General features: G+C 39.0%; 1 protein-coding gene across 1 annotated transcript; it reads left to right on the forward strand.

The window, feature by feature from the left end:
- The first annotated feature begins 570 nt into the window (after window positions 1–570).
- On the forward strand, window positions 571–20,537 carry LOC128230025 (uncharacterized). Its single transcript, XM_052942004.1, has 20 exons — window positions 571–688; window positions 1,012–1,253; window positions 3,684–3,773; window positions 4,141–4,285; window positions 4,790–4,882; window positions 5,496–5,549; window positions 6,505–6,558; window positions 6,682–6,764; window positions 9,047–9,129; window positions 13,126–13,219; window positions 14,916–14,993; window positions 15,158–15,315; window positions 15,674–15,817; window positions 16,155–16,337; window positions 16,864–17,008; window positions 17,248–17,361; window positions 17,781–17,817; window positions 18,341–18,724; window positions 18,923–19,128; window positions 19,426–20,537. The coding sequence occupies exons 1-19, from the start codon at window positions 628–630 to the stop codon at window positions 19,078–19,080; spliced, it is 2,400 nt and encodes a 799-aa protein (XP_052797964.1). The 5' UTR covers window positions 571–627; the 3' UTR covers window positions 19,081–19,128; window positions 19,426–20,537.
- The last annotated feature ends 467 nt before the right edge of the window (window positions 20,538–21,004 follow it).

The following is a 21,004-nucleotide window of genomic DNA, read 5'->3' on the forward strand; positions in this document are numbered from 1 at the left end:
GTAAAGGTCTGAACGCATATTGCTAATTTGGTTGAAAATAAATGCCAGCACTTGCATGGGAGGGAAGCTGGCCGACCACAAATGCCAGCACATGCATGGGAGGGAAGCTGGCCGACCACAAATGCCAGAAAATGCATGGGAGTGAAGCTTGCCGACACCAACTGCCAGCACATGCATGAGATAGAAGCTACCCGTTCATAAATGCCAGCACATGCATGGGAGAGAAGCTGGCCTACCAAAATTGCCAGCACAAGCATGAGAGAGAAGCTACCCGGGCATAAATGCCACCAAATGCATGGGAGAGAAGCTGGTCGACCACAATGCCAGCACATGCATGAAAGAGAAGCTGGCCGACCACACATGCCAGCAATTGCATGATATCTTTTTATGATATACAAGTGGTTGTCTAGTACAAATTATAACGCACTATTCATAATCAACACATTCTTTAAGAAACAAGTACTGTAAGTTAACGCGTGTCTACATGAAGCAGTCCGGGAACCATCATAATTCTTCAAATATGTTTTAAATCGATTCTTAAACTGGAACGTCTTTAGAACAGGATACCCATTTTGGTTGGTATAAAGTGGGTGATTTGGCCAAACCAGTATCATCAGTTACATCGTCATGGAGTCCAGTAAGGTTGCTCGCGTCGTTTTTGGCTTCATATTGCTCTGCGGAATAGGGGGTAAAATAATAGTTTATTATATTTCATACATTATGTATTGTATTTTACAAAGGTGTATTTAAGAACCAATGGAATGGTTTTTTTTCTGAATTAAAATAAAATGGGACTCGAATTTTTCAAAAACCATTTAACGTGCACAATATCAACGTCAACATAGCAGTTGGTAGGTTAGTGATTTTGTATGTAAAGTATCCGCAAGGAAAGTTTTGAATCACCTGGATTATTGTCATAAAGTTGTCAACAATTCTGATGATGGATGAAAACATGTACAATGAGTCATGGCGATATTACACCTTGCACGGAAATATTGTTGGTTATTTCAGAGTCTTTTCTGGATGATAGTGTGGTGGTAGTAGACCTCAATTACGACCCCCTGATGCGGCAGCTGGGGGGCGGTCAACTTCCGGGCAGCCTCACCTTTCGTCTGGAGAGGCCGGGTCAGGAAAACGTACATCTGAACCTCGTAGAAAATAGGCGCCTCAACCAGGACGCGCCAATGTTGGAGGTCAAACGTCAACAAGATGGGACTGACAAATTGGTCCAAAGGCAATGCAGGAAAATAGAAGTAAGTTTATATGTCAGCTTTATAGATGCAAAACTAAACAAATCTTTTGTCTGAATATATGTGTTTAATTATGTCACCCATTTGACAGATGGGAGACGTACTGTTCTGGGCGTGGGTGTTTGTCTGTCCGTCCGTCGGACACTACGTCCGTTCGCCCGCCAGAAATTGTGTCGGTTGTATCTCCAAAAGTATGCAAGCTACAGCCATGAAGGTTTCAAGTTATACGTACAGAGTAACGACCCTTGAGCAACAGTTTTAACGGTGTATTAACAAATGTGATGAAACTATAAGGAAACGTTAAGGGGCATGTGAAGCTGTACACTTTAGGTTTAGAGTGTGCTCATCCATTTAACCAATGACTTTGTTAAACACAAATGGCTTCTGTCGCGCGTATTTCCAAACATATATAAACAAGCAAAAATATTGAGAAAGATACACAACTTAGCAACAAGCATGCGCAGTTTTTTACCTGGAATTGTATGTGTTGCTTCGCTTAATTAGTACAAAGAGTTATGGCCCTTAACTTTTGGAAAGGATGTATTGCGTATAACCATTCAATATTGTGCCAAACGGTATGAGTGATAAAATATTACAGGTATTTTACCTAGCACGAAGTTGTACATCTGGGATAAAGTTTGTGTCTACCTAAATAGAGAGTTGTCCGTGATTAAGCCTATATATATATATATATATATATATATATATATATATATATATATATATATATATATATATATATATATATATATATATATAAAGGAATGTTAACAGCAAGTGAAAATGTGGATCTGGGGATTCGATTGTGACTGTGCCCAACAAAGTAATGGCCCTTGACATAATCGAAATAAGGCATATTAAGTGTTACACTTCTTAAATCGTATTTCAGTCAGTCATTAACATGCACAAAGTTGTAAGTCTGCATGTGATGTTGGTCCGCAAAGGATTTGACTTCATATAATTACAATGTAGTTCAAATTAGACTATAGTGATAACAGATTATTTCGAGGTGGGAAGTTTGGTACATGCCCAATCTTCTTTGTTGTGCAACTGATAATTTGGATACGCATTCATCAGTTAGGGTTTTTGCTTTGTGGCTAAGACTGGGAGTGCATTACATAAAACGTGTTAAAATTACATTCAAACCCGGTCGAAACGAATGGAATAAGCCACACTAACAACACAAAACAAAAGTTGAACAATCAAAACAATCAAAGACTTTTCTAATACAACTTCAAACAACATTTACGCCAACTTCAGGCTATTGAAATTTATACGGATATATGGTTATGTATATATATACTAAACACCATCTTAGTTAGTTTTTTATTAAGTTCCTTTTGAGGGAATAGTATGAAAGAACAAATACAGACATATTTGCTCATTCCTTAATGTCTTTATGAAATTTTATAAAAACATAACCAAGTTTAATAATAAACATTCAGCAGCCATTTGTATAAAACTTTGATAAGTTGTCCACAGGTTATGTTTTGGCTAGTTTGCACATATAAATAATTTGATTGGTCGATAGTAATTATTGGACAAATATTGACCAATCAATGAACATAATGGCTAACATTGACCAATCAAAAGAGTTATCTAGTTTTATACCAACTAAGAATTAAACTAGAAGAGGAAATTATGTGTTTAAAGCGCTGAAAAATGATGAGTACGAAGCCCACCATACTCTGCAATTGTGCTTAATAATAGTAATGTTCTTCTATAAAACATGACGCAATTCCAAGAAGTTGCATCTAAAATACCCAAACTTGTGTAGCCTGATATATGGTATATATTTCGATTTTCGATAAGTCTTGACTGTGGGTGAACTAGGGGTGCTGTAAATTGCTGTAAAATGTAATAATGTATTATGTTATTTCTAGCTATTGTGTTTTACATGTTTTACCGCACACCATACTAGTTTTGTTTGTTCACATGTTTATATTTCTTAACTCTTTGCATTTAATATGTCAATAACTTTATATATGTATAATCACTGAAAAGTGGAGATAAAGAGTATACTTTATATAACAAACTTTGAGGAATACTGAAGTTAGCGTGAACAGGACATGAATAGCCTTAACGGTTTTTATTATATATATAAAAAATCGATTTTTTCTGTTGTATGTGTGTGTGTGTGTGTGCGTGTGTCTGGGTATATTAAATATTAGAAGTCTTACTGGTGGCTAAGTTGTTAATAACTTAATATCCTGTACAGACGACACACGGTGTGGTGTGAGATACATATGTTTCTTTAATTTGCATCTTTTACGGAAAGGGTGTATTAATCAGCGTCGAAGGAGACAAAACTCTTCTGTGAAAAGACAGTATTTAGTTTTCAGATGGCGGCTCATGGCCCGGGGTTAGTTATGTAAGATGTAAGCCGAGAGTGTTGACCCTGGTATCAAATACTAAACTTGTATATTATTTCAGGATGCGAAATTCTATCAGGATAAAACAAACAAAGCCTCGTTGATGGTATCATGCGTGGGGAGAGGATACGGACCCTGCAAGAGACAACTGGTATAACAATGCATTTAATGATAACATGTCTACCACATGAGGTAATCTATCGAACCTGCTTTGTAATGGTCCGTATTGTATAACGTATTGATACTGATCTCATATCGCGCATAGTTTTTGTGACTGGATCTAGATTGTAGTTTGTTAATGGAAAGTAGACTTAAGGTATCAATTTTCCACCGGTCCGTGTATTTTCAACGAGTGGGTCGGCATTGCCATGTTCGCGTGGACGTGTCACAGAAGCAGTATCAGTATCATGTCAAAAATATAAAAACTGGGTATTGCCTAATCCTTAATATAACCTAGTATGAACTGTTCTATATAATACTTATACTTATTTGATAACAATTGTTTGCTCCATTTTTAGACAGGAAGTATAGAACTGGATGACGTTGCCTACGAAATTATGCCGGTCCCGGAAATGGCGTCTCATGAGCGGTCCTTCGCGGTCGCCAACAAATCTCCTCATATCATGATGCGTGTCAAGGATATGGCATCGGGAGGAAGTGGAGGTCAGAAGACCATGCATCTTCATGATAAAAAAAACCTGATGAAAACTATAATGGCTTGTAGTTGTTACAAATACTATAGACATTGTTTTGTAAGTGGCAACGTGCTAAGAACTAGATTCAGGGTACATCAGCCCAAAATATCAGTCAATCAAAAATACTCCAGTCAAATTTCAGTCTCAATCTTAACTCATTTTACTACATAAAGGCGATTCAACGTCTGGTATATTTTCACTTTTTAAAAAGATAATACTTCCTCATAGAATACGCTGGTCAAAACCTTTTATCAACATAAAAAAATTGAGATTGAAGTTGAGAATTGACTTAATTATTTTTGTGATATTGAGGCAAGATTGCTTTAACGTAATTTGAATGAAACAAAAACAGTTAACTATGAAAATAAATCAACCATGGTTCATCAGTTTGTATTTCTTTCTTCATGTTTAAAATAGAATGTTATTTCTCGATTTCCAAATCCTTGTGACAATCCAGAGAAGTTCTTTTCAGAACACAGCGAAGAGGAAACGACTGATAACAAGGAGAAGATTCCACCCAGACCACACCCAAATGGTGGCCGGAGAGGGGCTCAGGGCTTCAGAGGTAATCAGCATAAACGAATCTCCCTTGTTTAAGAAAACAAATAGAACTGTTTATAATGGTTATGTCATTTATTCCAATAGTTTTTAAATCAGTTTATCCAAAGATACCATCAGAAAAGGGTTTTAACAAATAAACGTGTGTGCGTTTTTGCAAACATTAAAATGAATATTTTCGAAACTCAGATACAGATTTCACGGATGCATTCGACTCGGGATCGGAGGACTTAAACGACAAGGTACCGCCGAAACTTAACCCATTAGCTTCAAACAAGGGGGACCAAGATGTTCGAGCGAAACACATCACTACGAATATTGTCAGCATTCTTTGTGCCCTTGGCCTGGTTTCACTTAAATAATTATTAGGTCATGTAACTAATCAAGCACACACGTTTCGACCTCCTCATTGGAATGTTAATATTGCTGTCCAATCGGATTACAGAATTTCAGGCGGAAAAGCTCTTTTCTAGTCTTATTTTTTGTGAAATTGGACCCAGTATTTATATATTCAATCTAGCTATATTCAATTCAAAAAATGACAAGGCTCAGACTTTTGTTTTGAAATACAGCGATGTAAAATTGTGCATGTTAATTTTACAATGTATGGTATTTTGCAGAATCCTTTGACGATGCAAAGGTACCACCGGAACTGGAGCGAAAAGAAATTGATGGTATGGGGTTTAATACATCCACGATTGATAAAACGTGTTCAGTCATAAGTTCTTGATTCCAGTAATTTAAGTTTACGTTTATGAATTGAAATAAACCGAATGTAAAATAGGCTAATTTGTAAAAATGGTGATTTTTAGCCAAGCTCGTCAATGTTCCCTGGTACGACAGGGCACGTGTTTGCAAACGTGGATAATTTCATAGATACACTCAAAGGAAGTATATTCCGTGATGTGATTATAGTATTTTCCATGGCTGAGAGTGTAAGATAGGTTCATCCCGAACCGAGCGTAGGGTGTTTTGCGGAAACGAGGTTTACCGAACCTATCTTACACGAGCGGCTTTGGTAGATATATTTTCTCCCACCTCAGTTAAACAAAATTAAGTAAAAACGTATTGCTGGAACTCTGTATATGTGTTAATTCGTGGTTGTCATGGATATGCGCGCAGTGATTTAGATTTTGTTAATAGTCATGGAAACCTTGTCTAGTGGCGATATTTAGAATCCTAATTAACTATTTCTAGCTCCAAATGGCACCATAAAAAAATATTCACACTCCATTCAAGAGATAATGCTGCACTATCCTCAGAACTGTTTAAAGAGCGATTTGACTTTAAACAAAATCTAAATCACTGCCCGAATGGCCATGACAACCACGAATTATCACTATCTATACGCATGTTTTCACTACGCACAAAATATTTCCAGCGAAAAAATACATTTTTACTCTATTTTGTATAACTGAGGTAGGAGAAAAGCATCTACCATGGCCGCTCGTGTAATATAGGTTCGGTAAACCTCGTTTCCGAAAAACACCCGACGCTCGGGTTACACGTTATGATGAACCTGTCTTACACTCTCGGCCATGGAATATACTTTTAGTCCAAGAATAGTGTTGTTGAACAGATTAACAAAACGGATTCTAATATATTAAACGTTTGTGTTGGTAATTTCAGAACCATTTGACGACGCCAAAATACCGCCCGAAGAAGTTGGAAAGGGAATCGACGGTAAGAATTATACCGTAATTTAAATTCAAAATAAATGTCTTGTCGGGCGATCTTTATATACATTCGCAAATAACATTTAAAGACTTCATAATGCAGATTCTTGTTATTTTTTATTGACATCAGGACACTCAGATGTACGGATGAAGCTCCTTACTGAGTTAAAGGAGGTGTTGATGAGGAAATACCCGCAACCACCAGGAAGGAGGGTAGGTACAGGGAGCAAAATTAATACAGTGAGAAGGGTAAGCATAAGGAGCAGGGTTAATACAGGGAACAGGGCTTATACAGGGAACAGGTTAAGTACATGGTGTAGAATTAGTACATGGAGCAGGGTTAGCACAGGGAACAGGGCTAATACAGGGAACAAGGTAAGTGCAGGAAAAATGGTTAGTACAGAGAGCAGGTTACGTACAAGGAGCACTGTAAGTAAAAGGAGCACAGAGAACATGGTAAGTACAGGGAACAAGGTTAGCACATGAAGCATGGCTAGTACAAGGAGCACAGGGAACAGGGTTAGTACAGGGAACAGGTGAAGTACATGGAACAGGGTTAGTACAGGAAGCAAGGTTAGTTCTGGGAACAGGGTAAATACAGGGAACAGGGTATGTACAATTAGTACATAGAACAGGATAAGCATAAGGAGTTATATAAGTACAAGGAACACGGTAAGATCAGGAAACAGGGTTAGTACAGCCAGCAGGGTTAGTACAGAGAGCAGGTTGGTACAGAGAACAGATTAGTACAGAGAGCAGGGCTAATACAGGGAGCAGAGTAGTATAGGGAGCAGGGTTAGCACAGGGAATAGGGTAAGTAAAGAGAGCAGGGCTAGTACAGCGAGCAGGGTAAGCACAAGGAACAGGGTAGGAAAATGGAACAGGGTTAGTACATAGAGCAGGGTTAGTACAGAGAGCAGGGTTAGCACAGGGGGCAGGGTAAGTACATGGAACAGGTTAAGTACAGAGATCGGGATTATAACAGATAACAGAGATAGTATAGGGAGCAGTTTTAGCACAGGGAAATGGGTTAGTTCATGGAACGGGGTTAGGACAGAGAACAGGGTTAGTACATAGAGCAGGGTTAGTACAGAGAGCAGGGTTAGCACAGGGGACAGGGTAAGTACATGGAACAGGTTAAGTACAGAGATCAGGATTATAACAGTTAACAGAGATAGTATAGGGAGCAGTTTTAGCACAGGGAAATGGGTTAGTTCAGGAAACGGGGTTAGGACAGAGAACAGGGTTAGTACATAGAGCAGGGTTAGTACAGAGAGCAGGGTTAGCACAGGGGACAGGGTAAGTACATGGAACAGGTTAAGTACAGAGATCAGGATTATAACAGTTAACAGAGATAGTATAGGGAGCAGTTTTAGCACAGAGAAATGGGTTAGTTCATGGAACGGGGTTAGGACATAGAACAGGGTTAGTACAGAGAGCAGGGAAGTACAGAGAGCAGGGTTAATAGAAGGAGCAGGGTCAATACAAGGAACAGGGTTAGTACAAGGAGCACAGGGAGCAGGGTTAATACAGGGAGCAGGGTCAGTACAGGGAGCAGTGTTAGTACAGGGAGCAGGGTCAGTAAAGGGAGCAGGGTTAGTACAAGGAGCACGTGAAACAGGGTTAGTACAGGGAGCAGAGTCAGTAGAGGGAGCAGGGTTAGTACAAGGTGCACCTGGAACAGGGTTTGTGCAGGGAGCAGGGTTAGTACAGGGAGCAGGGTTAGTACAGTGAGCAGGGTCAGTATATGAAGCAGAGTCAGTACGGGAGCAGGTTTAGTACAAGGAGCACCTGGAACAGGTTTTTGCAGGGAGCAGGGTTAGTACAGGGAACAGGGATAGTACAGGGAACAGGGTAAGTACAGAGAGCAGGGTAAGTACAGAGAGCGGGGTAAGTACAGGGAATGGGATTAGTCCATATGGGGCAGGGTTAGTACAGAGTAAGTACAGAGAGCGGGGTAAGTACAGGGAACAGGATGAGTCCATATAGGGCAGGGTTAGTACAGAGTGAGTACAGAGAGCGGGTTAAGTACAGGGAACAGAATTTAGTCCATATGGGGCAGGGTTAGTACAGAGTTAGTACAGAGAGCAGGGTAAGTACATAGAGCAGGGTAAGTACATAGAGCAGGGTTAGTACTCGGAGCACAGAGATCAGGGTAAGGCGAGCAAAGAATGTGTTGCATGTACACATCATATTCGTTAGTACATGTATATGGATATTTTAAACATTCAAACTTGCATTTGTCTATTCTTAACTACATTAAGTACTCTCCGAGCAGAGCATGGCGCGAGGCCAATAAGGAGTTCGATAGCATTTGAATGAAATCACATTTTCGTCAATAAAGACTTGGTTCTACACTTCATTTTGTAAACAACATACTAGTATATATACATACATATGTTTATAAATCGAACCAACCCTATTTTTGTGACCGATAGTTATTGATAAATGTGCCCGAAGGTAATTGGTAATGACCATTGCTATGCTTCTTTCAGCTGCACAGTAACCGGCAGAAGAGGCAGTCTCGTGTGTACGCTTTGGAGGTGTTGGTAGGCATCGATCCTTCAGTTTGGGCCTGGTACGTTGTCGATGTACCAAAGTTATTTACGCCAATGTGTTTTTATAAATTAATTATTTACATTAGCACGTTTCCCGGCTGTTCTCAATTGTTTGTCTAATCTTACAGCCATTTGATATTAAAAGTAGAGTTTAGGCCCGTGAAGTTTCCGTGGTAGAATAAAACTTGGTGTAGTCAAAACACTCGTAAAAGGAGGAAGTAACTGCTTACTCATGGTGATGTAGGTATCATGGTGATGTAGGTACCTTACTGTAGTAAACTGTGGTGGTGATGTAGGTACCTTACTGTAGTAAACTGTGGTGGTGATGTAGGTACCTTACTGTAGTAAACTGTGGTGGTGATGTAGGTACCTTACTGTAGTAAACTGTGATGGTGATGTAGGTACCTTACTGTAGTAAACTGTGGTGGTGGTACCTTACTGTAGTAAACTGTGGTGGTGATGTAGGTACCTTACTGTAGTAGACTGTGGTGGTGATGTAGGTACCTTACTGTAGTAGACTGTGGTGGTGATGTAGGTACCTTACTGTAGTAAACTGTGGTGGTGATGTAGGTACCTTACTGTAGTAAACTGTGGTGGTGATGTAGGTACCTTACTGTAGTAAACTGTGGTGGTGATGTAGGTACCATACTGTAGTAAACTGTGGTGGTGATGTAGGTACCATACTGTAGTAAACTGTGGTGGTGATGTAGGTACCTTACTGTAGTAAACTGTGGTGGTGATGTAGGTACCTTACTGTAGTAAACTGTGGTGGTGATGTAGGTACCTTACTGTAGTAAACTGTGGTGGTGATGTAGGTACCTTACTGTAGTATATTGTGGTGGTGATGTAGGTACCTTACTGTAGTAAACTGTGGTGGTGATGTAGGTACCTTACTGTAGTAAACTGTGGTGGTGATGTAGGTACCTTAATGTAGTAGATTGTGGTGGTGATGTAGGTACCTTACTGTAGTAAACTGTGGTGGTGATGTAGGTACCTTACTGTAGTAAACTGTGGTGGTGATGTAGGTACCATACTGTAGTAAACTGTGGTGGTGATGTAGGTACCTTACTGTAGTAGACTGTGGTGGTGATGTAGGTACCTTACTGTAGTAAACTGTGGTGGTGATGTAGGTACCTTACTGTAATAGACTGTGGTGGTGATGTAGGTACCTTACTGTAGTAAACTGTGGTGGTGATGTAGGTACCATACTGTAGTAAACTGTGGTGGTGATGTAGGTACCTTACTGTAGTAAACTGTGGTGGTGATGTAGGTTCCTTACTGTAGTAAACTGTGGTGGTGATGTAGGTACCTTACTGTAGTAAACTGTGGTGGTGATGTAGGTACCATACTGTAGTAAACTGTGGTGGTGATGTAGGTACCATACTGTAGTAAACTGTGGTGGTGATGTAGGTACCTTACTGTAGTAAACTGTGGTGGTGATGTAGGTACCTTACTGTAGTAGACTGTGGTGGGGATGTAGGTACCTTACTGTAGTAGACTGTGGTGGGGATGTAGGTACCTTACTGTAGTAAACTTTGATAGTGATGTAGGTACCTTACTGTAGTAGACTGTGATGGTGATGTAGGTACCTTACTGTAGTAAACTGTGATGGTGATGTAGGTACCTTACTGTAGTAGACTGTGGTGGTGATGTAGGTACCTTACTGTAGTGAACTTTGATAGTGATGTATGTGCCTTACTGTAGTAAACTGTGGTGGTGATGTAGGTACCTTACTGTAGTAAACTGTGGTGGTGATGTAGGTACCTTACTGTAGTAAACTGTGGTGGTGATGTAGGTACCTTACTGTAGTAAACTGTGGTGGTGATGTAGGTACCATACTGTAGTAAACTGTGGTGGTGATGTAGGTGCTTTACTGTAGTAGACTGTGGTGGTGATGTGGGTACCTTACTGTAGTAAACTGTGGTGGTGATGTAGGTGCTTTACTGTAGTAGACTGTGGTGGTGATGTAGGTACCATACTGTAGTAAACTGTGGTGGTGATGTAGGTACCTTACTGTAGTAAACTGTGGTGGTGATGTAGGTGCTTTACTGTAGTAAACTGTGGTGGTGATGTAGGTACCATACTGTAGTAAACTGTGGTGGTGATGTAGGTACCATACTGTAGTAGACTGTGGTGGTGATGTAGGTACCATACTGTAGTAAACTGTGGTGGTGATGTAGGTACCATACTGTAGTAAACTGTGGTGGTGATGTAGGTACCATACTGTAGTAAACTGTGGTGGTGATGTAGGTACCTTACTGTAGTAAACTGTGGTGGTGATGTAGGTACCTTACTGAAGTAAACTGTGGTGGTGATGTAGGTACCATACTGTAGTAAACTGTGGTGGTGATGTAGGTACCTTACTGTAGTAGACTGTGGTGGTGATGTAGGTACCTTACTGTAGTAGACTGTGGTGGTGATGTGGGTACCTTACTGTAGTAAACTGTGGTGGTGATGTAGGTACCTTACTGTAGTAAACTGTGGTGGTGATGTAGGTACCTTACTGTAGTAGACTGTGGTGGTGATGTAGGTACCTTACTGTAGTAAACTGTGGTGGTGATGTAGGTACCATACTGTAGTAAACTGTGGTGGTGATGTAGGTGCTTTACTGTAAACTGTGGTGGTGATGTAAGTACCTTACTGTAGTAGACTGTGGTGGTGATGTAGGTACCTTACTGTAGTAAACTGTGGTGGTGATGTAGGTACCTTACTGTAGTAAACTGTGGTGGTGATGTAGGTACCTTACTGTAGTAAACTGTGGTGGTGATGTGGGTACCTTACTGTAGAAGATTGTGGTGGTGATGTAGGTACCTTACTGTAGTAAACTGTGGTGGTGATGTAGGTACCTTACTGTAGTAAACTGTGGTGGTGATGTAGGTACCTTACTGTAGTAGATTGTGGTGGTGATGTAGGTACCTTACTGTAGTAAACTGTGGTGGTGATGTAGGTACCTTACTGTAGTAAACTGTGGTGGTGATGTAGGTACCATACTGTAGTAGACTGTGGTGGTGATGTAGGTTCCTTACTGTAGTAAACTGTGGTGGTGATGTAGGTACCTTACTGTAGTAAACTGTGGTGGTGGTACCTTACTGTAGTAAACTGTGGTGGTGATGTAGGTACCTTACTGTAGTAAACTGTGGTGGTGATGTAGGTACCTTACTGTAATAAACTGTGGTGGTGATGTAGGTACCTTACTGTAGTAAACTGTGGTGGTGATGTAGGTACCTTACTGTAGTAGGCTGTGGTGGTGATGTAGGTACCTTACTGTAGTAAACTGTGGTGGTGGTGTCTTACTGTAGTAAACTGTGGTGGTGATGTAGGTACCTTACTGTAGTAAACTGTGGTGGTGATGTAGGTACCTTACTGTAGTAAACTGTGGTGGTGATGTAGGTACCTTACTGTAGTAAACTGTGGTGGTGGTACCTTACTGTAGTAAACTGTGGTGGTGATGTAGATACCTTACTGTAGTAAACTGTGGTGGTGATGTACGTACCTTACTGTAGTAGACTGTGGTGGTGATGTGGGTACCTTACTGTAGTAGCCTGTGGTGGTGATGTAGGTACCTTACTGTAGTAAACTGTGGTGGTGATGTAGGTACCATACTGTAGTAAACTGTGGTGGTGATGTAGGTACCTTACTGTAGTAAACTGTGGTGGTGATGTAGGTACCTTACTGTAGTAAACTGTGGTGGTGATGTGGGTACCTTACTGTAGTAAACTGTGGTGGTGATGTAGGTACCTTACTGTAGTAAACTGTGGTGGTGATGTGGGTACCTTACTGTAGTAAACTATGATGGTGATGTAGGTACCTTACTGTAGTAAACTGTGGTGGTGATGTAGGTACCTTACTGTAGTAAACTGTGGTGGTGATGTAGGTACCTTACTGTAGTAAACTGTGGTGGTGATGTAGGTACCTTACTGTAGTAGACTGTGGTGGTGATGTAGGTACCTTACTGTAGTAAACTGTGGTGGTGATGTGGGTACCTTACTGTAGTAAACTGTGGTTTATCGTTTCAGGTACTATGAGCAGACGAATGCGGCTGATGGAATGACCAAAGAAGAAATGACCGAGCACGAAATCAGGAAGCAATTTTCTCACATTATTAATGGGGTCAGTGAGAGAAAACGTTCATTGCACTGTATTCAACCCTTTAAAGAATTGCACATCAACTGACTCTTTCAGAGTGTTCGTTCAAGTACGAATTTGAGAATGTAAAGTGACATGCATATATTTCAAGGGTTTTTTCTGGTGGTATTCTATTATATATTTAGTCTGGTGGTCATTGTCCGGTGAAAGGGAGGAATCTGGACATTCAGTAATGTTGTTATTGACTGTTTGTGTACTGTCTTGGTTGAATTGACAAATTATATACATCTTTTGTCCTTGTCTTATTGGTCTTCGGTAGATGATTCCATTGGACTTGTTCCTATGGCTGCACATAAATAACCCTGCATTGCAATATATTCGAAACCCTCGGCAAAGTTCAGAGGTCTTTTCTACAAACTCTCTTCCATTCGAATAGAAGATTCTCATCTTGATTGGTTTTCATTTCTATATCTATCGAGCCGCAAACAAGAGTTGTTGTTGTTTTTTTCTTCGAACTTTTTACAACTTTGAAATCTATTAACGCCGACGTTCAACAAGGTTCTATTCCAAGCCCTCTCCTTTTTATTGTCTTCATAAACGACATCCAAGCCAAGTTGGCCTTTACTGATGAAATCTGTACATTACCGCTGACAACCCCTTGTTTTGAAATCCAAAATCCTAGCTGATGTACTACAATCCAGCCAAAACTGAATCGCTGTTGTTTTCATACAAACCTAAGAAGCTAGCACATCCCGAAATTGTTCTAGTTCCAGTACCTGTGAGTGATGTCAAAACTCGCAAGCATATTGGTCTTACTCAGCCGAACGACGACGCCAAACGGACATCATGCATATCGTCTAAAGTAAAAGGGTATTGGCATCCTAAAGTCTCTGAAATACCTTTAATCTCGACAAAGTCTCGACCGCATGTATATATCCTTCATCAATCTGCTTCGTGAATAAAGTTATGTGGTCTTGGATAATTGTTCTAATGACCTGAAGAATGACATCGAATCCATTCAAAACGAGGCTGCCAGAATAATCACAGGAGCCACCAATTTGTTTAATATAAATCAGTTACTCAAGGAACAAACCTGGATTTCGATGAAAGAAGACGCCAACACAGGCTCAAACTTTTCTACAAGATGAAGAATTACCTCAGCCCATTATATTTATCCGACCTCATTCCTGCTCACGGCTACCAAGTATATCTGCTTCGCTCTGCCAACGACATTCCAGCAATACACACTCGAACAAAATCCTTCGGCAATCTCCAGTTTGAACTCCATCGCCGTTACCTGAAACTCCCACTTCCCTACCTTATCCAGAGTCTAAGATGTCTAGAAATCCGTCCTCATTGCTATTCTGATTTACCCTGTGCAAATGTTGCTAACAACCTGTTGTAAGGCAACGAACATCGTTCAAAGGAAGACAACAAATAAATTTCTCTCCACACGAGTTCAGAACTGAAACTATTACCAAAGGATTTGACTCGTAGGGTTGAGAGCACGATGCGGGCCCACTTCCGATTACTGACGGCCGGTCAATATGTGTGACATCACATCTCACTTCTATTTTTTGCGGTTCTCAAAGTTATGCATACTATGATTATTTTCAGCACGTTTTTTCTACTGAGAATCCAATACCATTATCAGCTTTATTACCAAACTTCATAAAACACTTTACAACTCTTTTCTAGAGAATTTATTGAATTTCGACAGATCAGCCAGAGGTATGAAAACATAGAGGATCCAGAAATGAACATCTACGTTACCGTTTCTGGATTTCTTATCTATAAGGTAGGATGTGGTTTCAGACTTTATTTTTCGTTTTTCGTGGTTCTTGCAATAAATATTTTAAAATTGACGCGTTTTTATCATCATCATCAACAACAACAACAACAACAACAACTAACTTGAGGAGCATTGCTTACCATTAGTTATTATTTATATTGGGGTGTTAGACGCGGGATTCGACCAATCCTCTGCCCCTGTCAACGCCTATTCAAACGGTTGAGGACTCTCAACTCGTGGACGGCGAAGTGTACCTTGACAGTCTGGCACCCTGGCTGGCAGGTCTATCTGGGCTACCACATAATGACCATGCTATGGTCTTCACGAGGTTAGTTTAAACGGAAAAACATCGTATGTGAAAGTATTAATGGTCTTCGATACTTCAAAATCTAGCATGAAATATACACCAGTGCATGTTTAGCAATGACAGGCAGTGGTAGCATTAGTACCAATGAAACTCTCCTTCGGACCAACACAGATTTTGCGTTGTTCTAGATGCGTCGTATTTTTATAATATATATAATAAAGAAAATAAACTTGCATACACACTGCATGCTGCTAAAAATAATGGTGATCAGTTTAATAAGGACCAAACTTATCATACTCTTACTGTTTTATGTTATATGTATCAAAATAAATTGAGAGTCGCATTTCTGTTCATTATCAACTGTTTTTACACTCCTTAGATATGACCTGCAAGCTGATGGTAGCACTGGTGTTGTTGGCATTGCCTGGTTAAGTAATGTCTGCAAGTTCTACCGCGTATCTATCAACGAGGAAAGCTCTTACTTCATCACGACTAGCGTTGGTGCACATGAGCTGGGTCACAAGTGAGTATAAACGATGTATGATATGTGTAATAGGTGTATGTGTGTACGTATCCATTTCATCTGGCTAGTTACCTGTACTGAAAGTACCCGATGTACAAATAAGCCTGTCAATTTAATGAGGCATAGGTGATAACGTTAAATTTGGGTGCCTCTAGACTTACTATAACCTTGGTCTGATTTGAAAGGGAAGTGCATACTGATTACATAAATTATATTAACATGTATTATTATGATTATGTTATTGCAACTGGAACTTTTGCTGAAATTGGATCTGAACTGTCCAACTTTGCTATCTTCTAAAGCCAAAAAAGCATGTTCATTCGTATCCTGTTTACAGCCTTGGTTCCGGGCATGACGGCGGTGGCTCCAGTAGCGCTTGCAACCCCAACGACCAGTTCATCATGGCCCCGAGCGTGACTGTGTTCAGCCGGAAGGACGAGTACACTATGAACCCTTGGAAGTTCTCCGACTGCTCCGTCAACGCCTTCAAGTCCTATGTCAGCCTGCTGGATACAGAGAAGTAAGGGGACAGACAGAAGGCGCATCATGATATTATATTGTAATCGTAACATAACTCAACCGGTACTAAATTTCCCTATTACGATACATATATAGTTGGCAATGAAATCTGGCTCCGTGTTTCAACGTGTGATGCATTAACTACAATGAATAGTGGAATTGTCATTTAGTCATACAATGACGTGAAATAAAATGTGTGTACATAACATACAAGACACATGAAATATAACACATATATAGGTGAAGTGGAAAAAGAGCCAAACAAACGTTATTGTCAGTACAGGAAGTTATTAAGTTATTTATCTTTTTTCGTTGAAAAAAGTTCTATATAATTATACTATAGCCTGTTTCAGCTAACGTTCTATTTGTAAACAGGGCATAGTCGTTAAGAATGTGTACGTATTTTAATAAAATACCAAAGCAAAATAATAATAGTATTAATGTCCATTTCAGTGCTAATGTTTTAGAATTATTATTTTCATTTTAATCCTTTTTATATGAACGTATTTGTATGGTACATTTTGCAGCAACAATTGTTTGCTTGACCACGGTGACTACTACAACGAAGACGAGTACAAAAGCCACGTGTCCCAGTTACCAGGGCAACTGTATACAGTGGAGGAGCAGTGCAAGAGAACCAGGGGAGACAACTCAACACAAAGTTGTGGACAGGTACTTTCAATACAAATTACAGTAAGAATTAATATCATTATAAATATGCAAAACGGGGAAGCTCTCTATGTATTATAGTTTGAGATAAAAAGTACTCTTCAGTTACTGTTCTTAATCAACAGTACACAGTGTAGTAGTATACACTGTTGTATATAGCAATGTGTTTACATGTACTCCGTATAATCTAGATTTGCTCCTTAAAATGTATTTTAAAAGCAATAACAATTCCATTCGACCAGACCTCCACAGACCCGGTGATTTGCCGCGCGTTACTGTGTTCCGGTGGGGATGATTTTTGCTACTACCAGGCGGCCCTCCCCGGTACACCGTGTGATGCTCCTGCAACAAACAAGGTACGTTCTGCACCAATAAATATGGAAAATATACTCTGTTGAGTTTATTTGAACTTAATCTTAAAGAACACTTTTGTCATTGGCTATAAGTTAGATAACGTATTGAATAAGGCATCTAAAATAGTTCTTATAAGCCAAATAGGTGATAAGGAAAAACAACAGCATTTCAGTTTCATTAATTTACCGATATTACGGAAACTTTTATCTTGATGTTATGTGAACGCCGCACCAAAGCAATCGATAAGGCCATAACCAACAGACGTAGGGTACCAAGTTCGAATCTTTGTTCGTATTACGTGGTGTGTGGTGTTGTTGTTGTTTTTTCAAAATGTACAACAATATTTTTTCAACACAAAAGTAGCTGATGTGGCTTTAATGATTATTGTTGCTAAGGCATCATTGTTTCTCTGTTTTTGTAGTGGTGTAGATATGGCGAGTGTGTAGAGAAAACAACAGGTACGTTACTGTGAATATAATAATATAATACTTGTTCATGATTTATTTATGTATGTATTGATTGATTTATTTATTTAATTGATTAATGGATTGATTGATTGATTGATTGATTGATTGATTGATTTATTTATTTATTTATTTATTTATTTATTTATTTATTTATTTATTTATTTATTTATTTATTTATTTATTTATTTATTTATTTATTGATTGATTGATTGATTGATTGATTGATTGATTGACCTATCGATCGATTTATTCATTCATTCATTCATTCATTCATTCATTCATTCATTCATTCATTCATTCATTCATTCATTCATTCATTCATTCATTCATTCATTCATTCATTCATTCATTCATTTATCGATTGAGTCTCATTTGCTCATAAACTATTGTACATATAGACAATCCAATTTACACCATAAATACCACTCTACAATAACGGCTATACTAGAATGTTCACAAAAACAGAACAATTCATAATATGTAATTACTAACATATATAGTGTATGCCATTCAGAAACAACAAATACGACAATGAGAGCCACCACGAACACCACAACCAGCACTACCCGAACAACAACAACAACAACAAGATCACCTACCACTACAACAAGCACTACCCCAACAACAACAACAACATCAACAACAAGATCACCTACCACTACAACAAGCACTACCCAAACAACAACGAAATCACCTACAACTACAACCAGCACTACCCAAACAGCAACAGCAAGATCACCTACCACTACATCCAGAACAACGACAGCTTCTACAGCAGATTCGCCCTCGTTTAGCTGCGAGGCGTTGTCACAGCATCTCTATGACACGTACGGCGATCTTCCGCAAAACTGGTGTAACCAGGAATTCTGGGACGAGACTTGTGGCGCTTATTGTGCAAGTGAGTAATAGACCCAATTACTTACCTGGTGATAAGGTAATATCTCACATTAAGTAGCCCCAGCCCTAAGTTAAACTGATGTGACTTAATATCGGGCTTGCTCCATTGTATATTACAACAACTTTAATACTCACCATGGGCTTGGGAACATGTAACCATATACATACAGAACAAGTGATGGCTGTTGTCTCGTTGTAGCGCACGGAGGGTGCACGACGGATGTAGGATGGCAAAACTGGTCATGTAAGAGGCTTTCTCGCTACTTCCTCCGGAAATACGACCTCACGGATGCAGATTGGTGCCAAGCTGATTACTGGAGGGGACTTTGCTGTGTCACGTGTTCAAGTGTTCGCTAACCTAATATGCACGGGCTAAACTGGTTAAAACACGCGTCTGTGTATTAAGTGAGTTTTGGTTATGTTTGTACGATCAAATTTGATATGATAAAAGTGACATAATAATATACGGCATTAATATGTTAAACATAACGTATACAAAAATACGTTTTAAAGGTTTTCTAAATAAATGAACATTTCAATAATTCAAAAATACCTTTTGCCCAAAATGTATTGACGACGCTAGTTTGTCTGGTATTCTTAGAGTTCGGTCTATTTAACCAACTTTAATATCAAATTTAACAACAATTTTGATCTGAAGTGCTCCAATTTAATGGTGTATCTTAGTGTGTTTTTTTTTTGCAGGTTAGTGAACAGTTGAACAAACAAAGAGAACACGATTTTAATAACATGTGACTACACGATCATTCCTGGCTTTCTCGTCTTCAAAATAACCCATGTTTGATGACATTTACTGTCTTAAATGGTTATTACCGTGATGTTCAAATCATTGTTTTTGTAACTGAGTTTTGTTTTAATAACCGATGCATAGTGTGGATGTTTACTAAATAGCTTGTACAAACTTCCATCAGTTTATGTCAAGATTGTACAAACTTCCATCAGTTGATGTCAAGATTGTACAAACTTCCATCAGTTTATGTCAAGATTGTACAAACTTCCATCAGTTGATGTCAAGATTGTACAAACTTCCATCAGTTTATGTCAAGATTGTACAAACTTCCATCAGTTTATGTCAAGATTGTACAAACTTCCATCAGTTTCTGTAAAGATTGTACAAACTTCTATGAGTTTATGTAAAGATTGTACAAACTTCCATCAGTTTATGTCAAGATTGTACAAACTTCCATCAGTTAATGTCAAGATTGTACAAACTTCCATCAGTTTATGTCAAGATTGTACAAACTTCCATCAGTTTATGTCAAGATTGTACAAACTTCCATCAGTTTCTGTAAAGATTGTACAAACTTCCATCAGTTTATGTCAAGATTGTACAAACTTCCATCAGTTTATGTCAAGATTGTACAAACTTCCATCAGTTTCTGTAAAGATTGTACAAACTTCCATCAGTTTATGTCAAGATTGTACAAACTTCCATCAGTTTATGTCAAGATTGTACAAACTTCAATCAGTTGATGTCAAGATTGTACAAACTTCCATCAGTTTATGTCAAGATTTGCAAAAAAACTAAACATGTCTCTAAGACGGCACCAACTGAATATAGTTGAATATAGGAAATAAGAATTATTAATTTTGTTCTGCAGTCGTATTGTATAACAAACATCAAGCGTTCCTCTTACAGTGTATGCAAACGCAACGAAAGTAATGCCACAATCTGTATTTTAACATATTTCGAGAAGGACTGTTTTAATGCTAAAATTATTCTGTGACCAAACGTTATTGTATATGTTTATTTGACATTTACCCTCTTTACCTTACACATGTTATATTCAGATATAATAAATTATCATGATACTACACCTGGCTTACATTTACTAATGTAAACTATTGAAAATCCTTCCGTGTTTTTTTTTAAATCTCTGACAACCGTTTGAACAGCTATTGTCTGATTCACACACTGTTAAAACAAGTTTTCTAACCAGGTTTACAACGAAAACCGGGTTATAACAATGGTGTGTCGTTGGTCGGTCGGTCAGGCGGGCGGGCGTCCGTCAAACTTTCCAGTGAATGACTTAAGTTTCGTCCATCATATGGACACCAAACTTGTTTAATAGTAAGAACATGTGAAGCGCTCGCATAGAATTGCATTTGGGTCCATTTGGTCAATGGTCAAGATAATCGTTTCCAGAGAATAACTACAGTTTCGGTCGTCATATGGACATCAAACTCGCTCGGTGTATTTTGGCCCGTTCCGTCAAGGGTCCATAACCTGCATAAAACTTCCACGGCAAACATAAAATCTTTT

This window comes from Mya arenaria, chromosome 4 (genome assembly GCF_026914265.1).
Source record: "Mya arenaria isolate MELC-2E11 chromosome 4, ASM2691426v1".
NCBI classification, from domain to species: Eukaryota; Metazoa; Mollusca; class Bivalvia; order Myida; family Myidae; genus Mya; species Mya arenaria.

Excerpts from the sequence above, each read along its gene's own strand:
- LOC128230025 (XM_052942004.1), top strand. The coding sequence starts at position 628 with ATGGAGTCCAGTAAGGTTGCTCGCGTCGTTTTTGGCTTCATATTGCTC. Across the intron at positions 15,818-16,154 it reads GCACATGAGCTGGGTCACAA|CCTTGGTTCCGGGCATGACG; the intron begins GTGAGTATAAAC and ends TCCTGTTTACAG. Across the intron at positions 17,818-18,340 it reads GTGTGTAGAGAAAACAACAG|AAACAACAAATACGACAATG; the intron begins GTACGTTACTGT and ends TATGCCATTCAG.